The sequence below is a fragment of the Hemitrygon akajei genome, chromosome 14 (genome assembly GCF_048418815.1).
Source record: "Hemitrygon akajei chromosome 14, sHemAka1.3, whole genome shotgun sequence".
Taxonomy (NCBI): Eukaryota; Metazoa; Chordata; class Chondrichthyes; order Myliobatiformes; family Dasyatidae; genus Hemitrygon; species Hemitrygon akajei.
In genome coordinates this window covers 98,121,347-98,133,414 of record NC_133137.1, presented here as the reverse complement: position 1 = coordinate 98,133,414, position 12,068 = coordinate 98,121,347, and the positions used below count along the sequence as shown (strand labels likewise).

At 41.7% G+C, this 12,068-nt stretch overlaps 1 protein-coding gene across 8 annotated transcripts in view; it reads left to right on the top strand.

Annotated features, from left to right (window-relative positions):
• LOC140738840 (uncharacterized) overlaps positions 1-12,068 on the top strand; it is a 139,612-nt gene that overhangs the window by 57,831 nt on the left and 69,713 nt on the right. For 6 of the 8 annotated variants that reach the window (XR_012101465.1, XM_073066763.1, XM_073066758.1 and 3 more), the window contains one exon: positions 1,354-1,554. Coding sequence is in view for 7 of the 8 variants with exons in the window: in XM_073066758.1 (XP_072922859.1) it covers positions 1,354-1,554 (201 nt within the window). In the remaining variant the exon portion in view is untranslated. The remainder of the gene's footprint in view (positions 1-1,353; positions 1,555-12,068) is intronic. The other 2 variants (XM_073066757.1, XM_073066762.1) reach the window with 1 other exon arrangement.

Below are 12,068 nucleotides of genomic sequence, written 5' to 3'. Positions count from 1 at the left end.
AATCAGGCTTCTCACATTCCACTGCAATATTCTTAATCCCATTATGTGCCTTCACAAGTAGATTGGGATGCATATACCCCATCCATTAGAGTTTAACTTACAGCTTCCCACATAACACCAGTTATACCAAGATAACTTTAATAACTTTAGTTTTTTCAGTACAACTTGTCGGCTGAACAGTACAATTCACCACATCCATTATAACATCACAAGCTTAATTTTGTCAACTAATAAAGTATCTTTAGTAAGAACTCTGATGCTGTCATATATACACTGACTTCACAGTCTGTTCTCTGACTGTTAATACTTTATCAACATCCTGTTTAACTTTTTGTAAGGCCACCGCATATATGACATACTCAACTGTATTTTAGCATGTTGAACTGCAGTTGTCTTAAGCATTTCACTTCCTCTATAAAAACATCTAAGCAGAGGTGGAATATAGGCTCATACATTATAATTAATATACCCTCAACTAACTTTATCAGGAAGCTTTGCCTCATGAAAATAAATCAATACAGAAACTATCCATCTTTTCTCTCCCATTTCTAACAATTACAATCTGTTTATTTCCTTAACCTTACCTCCCAATAAGTGAGATTTAACCTTCTCTATTGAAATCCCCACTGAAATATCCATTATCACAACCCTAATACCTCTACATTCATAAGGCAACATCGATACTATCTCTTTGCCAAGCAAGTCTTCAAACATAATGCCTTCTCACACTGTTTTGTATCCTTACAAACAATTAACACATTCCCTCCTCTCCCAAAGGAGAAGCACCATCTATATCCCCTATAGCAGATTTCAACCCTCTATAGTTAACTTAATCAGATTGATGAAAGAGGGTTGTTCCAGGTCAAATTTAAACAATACCTTAAAGTCTTGTTCCTTTTTTTTTTACAAATAATCTCACTCTTCCTCTCCATCACTTGAAATCACAATATTATGTTTCTTTTCCTGTTTTCCAGATATAGATTCAACTTCATTCCAACCTCTTCCCGCCAACCCACACTCTCCCCTGACCTCATTTCCAGTTCCTTTTCTAGATGCTCCTCACTACCTAAGCCTACCCTATATGGTCTTGGTCATGGTCACCCGCCATCCTCCATCTCCAACCGAGCCAAGCTACGCACAACTGAGCATCTTGACCTTGCTTGCAGGCTTTTATGCATTGAGTTGCTACCACATGATTGGCTGATTGAATATTTACATTGACAAGCTAGCGTACAGATGTACCTCATAAAATAGTCACTGAGTGTACATTGGCACTTGCACAGTTTATTGGCACTGAAAAGACTATTTTAATTATGTCAATCAGAACTTAACTCTTTTTTTTCTGACTTTCAGTAGACAGCTGCAGCAAACCCAACTTTACAATTGAAAATGTAGATATGAGCGAAATAATGGAAACACAGTTTGAAGTTGGTCGGAAGCTGCGATTGAAGTGCCAGAGGGGTTATAAGAGAATGGCAGGAACATCCAGCCTCATCAAGTGTCAGTATATCTCCGAATTTGCCAAGTGGACAGAGCCCATACTCCAGTGCATAAGTAAGTACCACAATCCTTTCTACTAGGCTGGTGCGAAGATTATATTACCTGAATCGAATGCAAGTCATTAGGCTAAGTAACCAGACTGGTTCCTCTTCTGGAGCTAACAAGCAAGATTTAAATGCCCGGAAACAAAATCAGAATCTGGATTTTAATCACAGGCATATGCCGTGAAATTTGTGGCTTTTTGGCAGTTGTACAGGGCAATACATAAAATATACCATGAACTTTAATAAATATATATATAATTTAAATAAGTAGTGCAGAAATAGTGCGGTGGTGTTCATGGGTTCATTGTCCTTTCAGAAATCTGATGGCAGTGGGGAAGATGCTATTCCTAAAATTTTGAGTATGTGCCCTCAGTCTCCTGTAACTCCTCCTTGATGATAGTAATGAAAAGAAGGCATGGGTGGTCGGGGTCCTAAATGAAAGAACCTTATATTCGTTCAGAAATTTCCACATCAACTTCCCAATTAACTGACCTCCAAATGCCTTTATAGTCAATTCTGCTTTGGAATCGACAACCATTGCTGTGAGTTTTAGTAAGGATATTTTAAAGGCCCAACTTGCCAGAAATTACCTTACATAATGGCATATGTACATAATGGATTTGATTTTTGAGAGTATAGTATATGAAGTTGCCACAAGAATGGATTAGACTAGGTCCGTGGCAGTCAGCACATCTGTTTTGACAGATAGAGCAGTTACCTGCATCCTGCAGGGACGCCTTTTTAAGTGTATGTGTCTGGAACACTTGTGCCCTTTAATAGTGGACATGCAATACATCCGAGATAGTACAATGCATTTAAGATCAGACCTTTTTAGGCTGAAATTTACACCCATGCCACAAACACGAGTCAAAATGTTTCCTTGGGGGGGCGGGGGGTGGCACGGCAGCATAGTGGTTAGCATAATGCTGTTACATTCCCACTGACCTGGGCTCAGTTCCACTGTTGTCTGTAAGGAGTTTGTACATTCTTTCCATGACTCTGTGGGTTTCCTCCTAACATCCAAAGATGTACAGGTTAGTAGGTTAATTGGTTCATGGGTGCAGGTTCCTTGGCCAGAAGCCCATATCTCTAAATAAAATAAAATATAAATTCAATAAGCAATTGCTGCTTTTACATCTCCACAGTGGAGTCCTAAAGGCAGTCTTCGAATACTTAGTAAAGGGTTAAATAGAAAACATTCAAACCACACTGGAGTCATGGTGGGTGATATTATACCTTCTGGCTTCAGAGAGATATTGTTGAAGTTTTGTACAAAGAAACCTGAACTGCTCAGGAAAAAATTTGGCTCCTTATTTAGATGTTGCTTCCTTGATACCTAAAAATTCATCTGATCCAATATTCAGGGGTCCTTGGGCAGTGACTAAGTGAGTGATCCTTGAAATTTCACCCTGGTGTGTCTCTTCAGCTCAACTGACTGCTGCAATGTTTTAATAGCAAAATATGTTTATGGCTCTCTCAGTTCTCCCAAGGAAAAAAATGAGTTTATGTTGTGGCGATCTGTTATCCTTTCTGATACAACATCTTCACAAAGAAAGAAGAAATACAAAAGGAAGAAATTCCACAGACTTTATACCCTAAAGTAGAAAGGGTTATCTCACAGTTAATGTGATGTAAAATACTTCTGTAAAATGCAGCATTTTCACAAAAGCTAGTTCAGAGTTAACCAAAAGCCAGGTCAGTGCCAATGATTAACACTGTATACACTGAAAGTGAAAGTCATGCAATCGAGGAAACTCCCTGATGAAAATGCGACTCTCTAACTGAGCAGCAGGCCAAGAATACTTTATTCTGCTTTGGATCATGTCTCAAATTCCTCTTACTAATCTGGAAAGAAAGTAACAGCTGTAATTTACAACCATTGCCCATGATTCCTCACGACTTAATCTTCATTTGTGCCTAAAGTCACATATACATTTAGGGTTTTGCAAAATTAATTACAGGAGATTTTTGGCAGATCTGCATTTCATTATTAACTTACCTGTACCCTGCATATTTTGATTTCAAGCCTTTGTGAGCATGCAAGCCTATGGGCCCTGTACCATGGAATGGTCTCATAGAAATCCACTCACTGTATTACTGTCACCCTGAAGGTCATTCCAGGTCGGAACAGAGCAATCAGTCTTTTAAATATCCCTTATACTTATTTTCATGCTGCCCATTCCCATCAACCCCTTTTTGAAACATACTGTATCTATGGGGTAATTAACTTTGGAAGGACACCAGAGCATCTGGCCAAAACCCTCACAGTTTGAGAGAGAATGTGTAAGCTCCAAACAGAGCAAAGTTAGAATATGGCTGATGTACCACTGCACAGATGTCAGCAAACACACAAAACAGTGAGCTGGATGTTTGTTCCACTAACTAAATAACAGCACAGTCAAGGGCTTGACTTCATCACCATTTTCCCCGTGTTTACCTTTAAGCAGGAGTGATTCCTGGATCAATGCATCCAGTTAACTTACTTTTAATTTTTTTTAAGTTACTTTGCTCTACAACTGTGCACACAATTTCAGAATTGTACAAAATGAAAATTAATAGTCTGAAGAAGATTTAATTCTTTTTTCAAATCTGAACTCTGATGACAAAGACAGCAATGGTCACTGAGTGATTTTGCAGTTTACCACTTACAGTTTGTCAATGCTTTATCTGACCATATACAAAAATCTGCTTCACTGAGACTGAATTGCAATTTCTAGAATCACAGCTACTTATATAATGTGTGGCCTTCTTCTATGTCATGAAACAATGTGAAAATATTTTATGGCCTAAATCCTTCACCTTACCACACCCCGTAGTCACTTGATACAATAATTAGATTACGATGAATAGTTATTGATCTCTGGCAATAAGTTTGCAACACTCCCAGACTTGATGTGAGAAATTTATGAAATGTTGATGTAGGTTTACCTGTTCCTCCAAAATGTGTTACATTTACCTTCCATCGACTCAAATTACTCTTGTAACGTGCAGTAAGGAATCATCAAACAAGTGTTTATATCACTATCTAGATCATTAGTGTTGGTGAAGGGTCTCAGCCTAAAACAGTGACTGTTTATTCCTCTCCGTAGATGCTGCCTGATCTGATGAGTTCCTCTGGCATTTTGTGTGTGTGGCTCTGGATTCCTAGCACCTGTAGAATCTCTCCTATCTATCTTAATAGTTGTTATTTTTCCTATGACCTTAATGCTGCATAATTATAGATCCTATTATCTCTGGCTGAGGTGTTATCTGTGTAACACACACAAAATGCTAGGGGAGCTCAGCCGGTCGGGCAGCACCTATGGGGAGGAATAAATGGTCAATATTTTGGGCCAAGACTCTTCATCAGGACTCTTGTCTGCGTTGTGACTGATTAAAATTGAGGCACACAGTAGCTGTAACTGGGAAATATAAAAGTCTTTATTCACACAGTAAACCTCCAGGAGAGGGAGAGTCCAGGAGAATCTCACTCTCCTGACATGATATTTTACAATTCTTCAACACAAAGATAACAATAACCAGTTTCCGTTCTGCTCCCATGTGTTACGGTCTTATAGTTTCAGGGCCCGTAAAAAAAGAATCCTCTCTGTACTATGTCCTTTCAGCTGAATTGTTCCAGCTTCCATTTTATCCTCTGTTCTGCTTGTCCCTCACAACTGTACAGGGGTGATTGATGATACATTCGCACTACTCTGCGGAGGTCGTCGTAGCCCTCTTTGTTGTCCGTTCCACAGGTGGATTGGATTCCCTCTGGGAAGCTGGTGCAGCTCCCTGCCCTTCATTCTCACCCCCCACCCCCAGGAATGAATGGCCCCACAGCTCTTGTTGTGTTGAGGCTGTCCATGAAGGCAAATCCAGGGTGGGCCAGGGTAAGTGGTGCAGCTGGTCAGATATGAGATGTGGGGCTGAGGGCTGCTCTCTGGCTGGCAGACTGCACTTGCTTCATGTGTTATTTGAATTTATTTATTTAAATCTTACATCAGTCCCACAATGTGAGGGAGTAAAACTCTTTGCGTTATGACTCCATTGCAATGTACAGACATATGAATTTATAAGTCTAATAGCTTGTAGAAAGAAACTGTGCCATAGCCTGTTGATCCAATAGGCTGCCTGGATGCTACCGTCTCCCAAAGTACAAAGTTCAAAGTAAATCCATTATCAAAGTACATATATGTTACTATATATGACCTTGAGTAGGTAAAATATACGATTTTACTTCTGGGGCACGTAGGGGCGACTCAAGTAGCAGCAGTACTCTCAATGGATATGATTAAATATTCTGGTTTCAGCCTGGTACGGCTAAAAAGCACAACTGCTTCCAAGGACAGTACAGTCAACAAAGATGTATTAATGCGTTTAAATGAACTATCGCTGCTTAAACCGATGGAAACATTGTGGAAGGAAGCACCCAAAGTGTGGCTACAGATGGGGTTACAAGTGTGTTTAAGGAAACATGGTTTTAAACTCCCGATACCAACTATCTTGCTGGCAAACATGCAGTCTCTGATGAATGAAGTCGATGATCTCAGAGTTAGGGTGCTGTATCAGAGGGACATTAAGACCGCGTGTGTCCTTTGTTTCACAGAATCATGGTTAACCCCTTCCATACCAGATGCAGTGATTCAGATTGCCGGGTTTACTATACACCATCAGGATAGATCTGTAGAGTCTCTCAAAAGCTGAGGTGGAGAAGTATGCCTCATGATCAACTCTTCTTGGTGCACAAATATATCAGTGCTGTCCCAATTCTGCTAACCAGACCTGGAGTATCTAGCAGTTAAGTGCCGTCCTTTTTACCTACCACAGGAGTTCTCATGGGTCACTTTGGTGGCAGTATACACTCCATCTCAGGCCAATGTCAATCAGGCTTTAGATGGTCTAAGCAATGGGATCAACATGCACAAAACAGCGCATCCTAATGCTTTCACCGCCATTTTGGGAGATTTCAACCAGGCCAGTCTGAAAAAATCACTACGCAATAACCATCAACAGATCACTTGCAATACTAGAGGGAGCAACACACTGGGCCTTTGCTACACCACCATCAAGAATGCCTACCATGCTGTTTCATGTACTCACTTCATGAAATCTGATCATTAAGCTGTAATTCTACTCCCTGAGTCTAGGCAGAGACTGAAGACTGCAGCACCAGTAGTGAGGACCAAGAAGGTATGGACAAGGGAAGCACAGGAGTGCCTACAGGGCTGCTTTGAATCGGACTGGACTGTATTCAGGGATTCATCTTCGAACCTGGATGAGTATGCTGCAGTTGTTACCAACTTCATTAAAACCTCTGTGGTTGAGTGTGTGCCTACAAAAACTTACTTTATTTTCCGAAACCAAAAGCCTGGATGAACCAAGAGGTTCATCATCTGCTGAAGGCTAGATCTGTGGCATTCCAGTCTGGCAACCCAGGCCTGAACCAGAAAGCCAGGTATGATTTGTGGTGTGATATTTCAAGGGCGAAGAGACAATTTTGAACGAGGTTGGATGCACGACAACTCTGGCAGGGCTTGCAAGACATTACTTCCTACAAAGCGAAACCCAGTAGCATGAATGGCAGCAATGCTTCACTACTAGATGAACTCATTGCCTTCTATGTATACTTTGAAAGGGAGAACACAACTACAGCTGTGACGATCCCTGCTGCATTTGATAACCCTATGATCTCTGTCTCAGAGGCCGATGTTAGGCTGTCTTTAAAGACCCTTGCAAGGTGGAAGGTCCCGATGGAGTCTCTGGTAAGGCTCTGAAAACCTGTGCCAACTGACTGGTGGGAGTATTCAAGAACATATTCAACCTCTCACTGCTACAGGCAGAAATTCCCACTTGCTTCAAAAAGGCAACAGTTATACCAGTTCCTAAGAAGAATAATGTGATCTGCCTTAATAATGTGAATAATGTAAGCTGACTATCACCTGGTAACACTCACATCTACAGTGATGAAATGCTTTGAGAGGTTGGTTATGACTAGACTGAACTCCTGCCCCCTCAGCAAGGACCTGGACCCACTGCAATTTGTCTATCACCACAATAGGTCAACGGCAGATGCAATCTCAATAGCTCTCCACATGGCTTTAGACCACCTGGACAACACAACACAACACAACACAACACATGTCAGGATACTGTTCATCGACTATAGTTCAGCATTTAATACCATTATTCCCACTATCCTGATTGAGAAGTTGCAGAACCTGGGCCTCTGTACCTCTATCTGAAATTGGATCCTCAACTTCCTAACCAGAAGACCACAATCTGTGCGGATTGATGATAACATATACCCCTGGCTGACGATCAACACTGGTGCACCTCGGGGTGTGTGCTTAGTCCACTGCTCTACTCCCTATATACATGTGACTGTGTGGCTAGGCATAGCTCCATAAATTTGCTGATGATACAACTATTGTTGGTAGAATCTCAGGTGGCGAAGAGAGGACATACAAGAGAGAGATAAGCCAATTAGTGTATGGTGCTGCAGCAACAACCTGGCACTCAACATCAGTAAGATGAAAGAGCTGATTGTGGACTTCCGGAGGGGTAAGATGAAGGAACACATACTGATTCTCATAGAGGGAACAGAAGTGGAGACAGTGAGTAGTTTCAAGTTCTAGGGTGTCAAGATCTCTGCTGGTCCCAACATATCAATGAAGTTATAAAGAAGGCAAGACAGCAGCTATACTTTATTAGGAGTTTGAAGAGATTTGGTATGTCCACAAATACACTCAAAAACTTCTATAGATGTACCGTGGAGAGTATTCTGACAGGTTTCATCATTGTCTGGTGGGGGGGGGGGGGGCTTCTGGACAGGACCGAAAGAAGCTGCAGAGGGTTGGAAATTTAGTTGTCTCCATCTTGGTACTAGCCTACAAAGTACCCAGGTCATCTTTAGGGAGCTGTGTCTCAGAAAGACACATCCATTATTCAGGATCTCCAGCACCCAGGGCATGCCCTTTTCTCACTGTTACCATCAGGTAGGAGGTGCAGAAGCCTGAAGGCACACACTCAGTGATTCAGGAACAGCTTCTTCCCCTCTGCCATCAGATTCCTAGATGGGCACTGAACCCTTGGACACTTCCTCACTTTTAAAAAATTATATAGTATTTCTGTTTTTGCACAATTTTAGTCTTTTCAAAACACTTATACTGTATAAACTACTTATTACTTATTTATTATTATTTTTTTCTATATTATGTACTTGCATTGAACTGCTGCTGCTAAGTTAACAAATTCCATGTCACATGCCGGTGATAATAAACCTGATTCTGATTCTGATTGAGATTCATTATCTGACAGGTATTTACATTATCTGACATCAATTACCTCAAGAAAGACTACAGAAAGACAAAGACTGACAATAAAAAATGTGCAAAAGAGTACATAAGTTGTGAAGAGTCCTTAAAAGTGAGTCTTTAGGTCATAGAATCAGTTCAGTGTTGAGGTGCATGATGTTACCCGTGCTGGTTCAGGAACCTGATGGTTGAGGGGTAATAACTGTTCATGAACCTGGTGATGTGTGATCGAAGGCTTCTCTACCTCCTGCCCAGTGGTAGTAGCAAGAAGAGAGCATGGTCTGGATGGTGAGGGTCTTTCTTGTGGCAGTGCTCCATATAAATGTACTCAATGGTGGGGAGGACTTTGCCTGTGATGAACTAGGCTGAACCAAATGGCACTGGTGAACCGTGTCAATGTGTTGTGGCTGCATACAAAGCTTTCTAAATATGCTTCTTCTGAATTGCTTTCACTACAATCTGCAGCCTGTCATTTCCCATTAAGCAATATACTTTTGTACTGTCTTAATGAGCTAGAGATTTCACAGTCTTGATGGACTTAATGCTGAGGCATGCAGATATGGCAGCTTTAAGTGGCCGAAGGTACATCAGCATGGCCGGGTTGAAACACCAAGAAATGAAAGATCCACTACCAAGCAGCTTCTTAGCAAGTGCACAGTCACTGGAGGCAAGATTGAGGACCGAAAGGCAAGATTGCTGCATCGGAGGGGATTGAGGAATTGTCGTGTTTCACGGACACTCTGGACGCGCCGGAAACATCGGTAAGATCCGAAAGCTTCTCAATGCAGAGGATGGACTGAACTGCTGATTTGCAGAAGGCAAAAGGTGGGGGCATCTGTGTTTTATAATAATCTGTCTGTGGTGCTCAGACACAGTGGTCCTGGTCTTGTTGCACTGTTGTTCCCCCAGCCCAGAACATGTAACGATTAAGAGCCGACCGTTCTGCTTACCAAGAGAATTTTCCTTCATGATCCTGACCACAGTTTACATACTGCCGAAAGCTGAAGTTAATCAGGCACTTAAGGTGCTGCCATTGCCAAACAAAAATCAGCCCATCCTGGCGCATTTCAAATCATACTTGAGGACCTCACTCAGACTTGTTTGAAGAAATCTCTGCCCAATTACTGTCAGCATATAATATGCAGCACCAGGGGACCTAACAGACTTGACTGTTCCATGCATTTCAGGAAATCTGATCACTTGGCTGTAATTCTCCTACCTGCATACAGGCAGAGGCAAAAGAGCAAGTCTCCAGAGTTTAGGACAACAAAGGTGTGGTTGTGAGAGGCAGAGGAGTGGCCATGTTCAAGGACTTATCAGAGGAGCTGAATGAATACAGCATGGTTGTCACATACTTTATAGAACAGCTTTGACCGTCAAAACATGGAGGAACAACCCCGATGACTCTTTGATTTCAACCTCTGAGGCCAACATGAGAGCATTCCTTAGGAGGGTGAACCCATAGAAAACATCTGGCTCTGGCTGAGTACTACAGACCAATGCTGATCAACTGGTCGAGTGTACACTGATATCTTTAGCTCCTCACTTTAGTAGTCTGAGGTGCCCACCTGCTTAAGTAGGCCTCAATTATACTGGTCCCTAAGAAGAATGTGGTAACCTGCTTCGATAATTATTGGCCAGTGGCACTTATATTCTTGGCCATGAAGTATTCTCAGAGGTTGGTGATTAAACATATGAACTGTTGCCTGAAAAGAGGCTTGGATCCATTCCAATTTGCCTACTGTCAGAATAGGTCCACAGCCGATGCCATTTCATTGGCCCTTCTCTTATTCCTGGAACATCTGGACAGCAAAGATGCATATGTCAGGATGCCCTTTATTGACTACAGTGTGGCATTCAATACTAACATCCTCTCAAAACTAAAGAATAAGCTTCAAGGCCTTGGCCTGAATACCTCTTTGTGCAACTGAATCCTCTACTTCCTCACTTAAAGACCCCAGTCAGATCGGATTGGCAACGACATCTCCTCCACAATTTTCATCAGTACAAATGCACCACAAGGCTGTGTACTTAGCCTCCTGTTCTACTCACTTTATACTTATGACTGTGAGGCTAAGCACAGCTGCAATGCCATCATAACATTTGCGGACAACACCACTGTCGTTAGCTGGATCAAAGGTGGTTACGAATTAGCATGTAGGAGGGAGATTGAAAATCTGGCTGAGTGGTGCCACAACAACAACTCCTTACTTAATGTCAACAAGACCAAGAAGCTGATTGTTGACTTCAGGAGGAGGAAACTGGAGGTCCACGAGCCAGTTCTTATTGGGAGATCAGAGGTGGAGAGAGTCAGCAACTTTTAATTTCTCGGTGTTATAATTTAAGAAGATCTGTTCTGGGCCCAGCACATAAGTGCAATTATGAAGAAAGCACAGCAATGTCTCTACTTCGAAGTTTGTGAAGATTCTGCATAAGTTCCAAAACTTCGACAAACTTCTATAGATATGAGGTGGAAAATATATTGACTGGTTTCATCATGGTCTGGTATGGAAACACCAATTCCCTTGAAAGAAAAATCCTAGAAAATGTAGTGGATATGGCCCAGCCCATCATGGGTAAAGCCTGACCCACCGTTGAGAACATCTACATGGAGCGCTGTCACAGGAAAGCAGCATCCATCATCAAGGACCCCCAACACCCTGGCCATGCACCCTTCCCTGCTGTTGCCACAGGAAGAAGGTGCAGGAGTCTCAGGACACACCACCAGGTTCAGGTATAGGCATTACCCCTCAACCATCAGGCTTGTGAACTAGAGGGGATAACTTCACTTGACCCATCATTGAACTGCTCCACAATTTGTGGAATGACTTTCAAGGAGGTTGTTGATATTTATTGCTTATTTATTTATTATTTTTCTTTATTTTGCATTTGCACAGTTTGTTGTCATTTGTACATAGATTGCCACCCTGTTTGTGTGGTCTTTCATTGATTCTATTATGGTTATTGGATATATTGAGTACTCCTGCAAGAAAATGAATCTCAGGGTTATATATAGTGACACATATTTTGATAACAAATTTACTTTGAACTTTGAACTTTTGGCTGTATCCCCCACCTTCTCTCTCTATTTCTGGATGTAATGAAAGTTGTTAATTGCCCCTCTCTTTGTTAGCTCTCCCAGAGATTTTCCTACGGTAACAAGTTTGTTGGTGTTCCATAGAGCTTGGGCCTGGATTCTCACCAGACTCCCTGATATGGCAGTGTTGTCTGT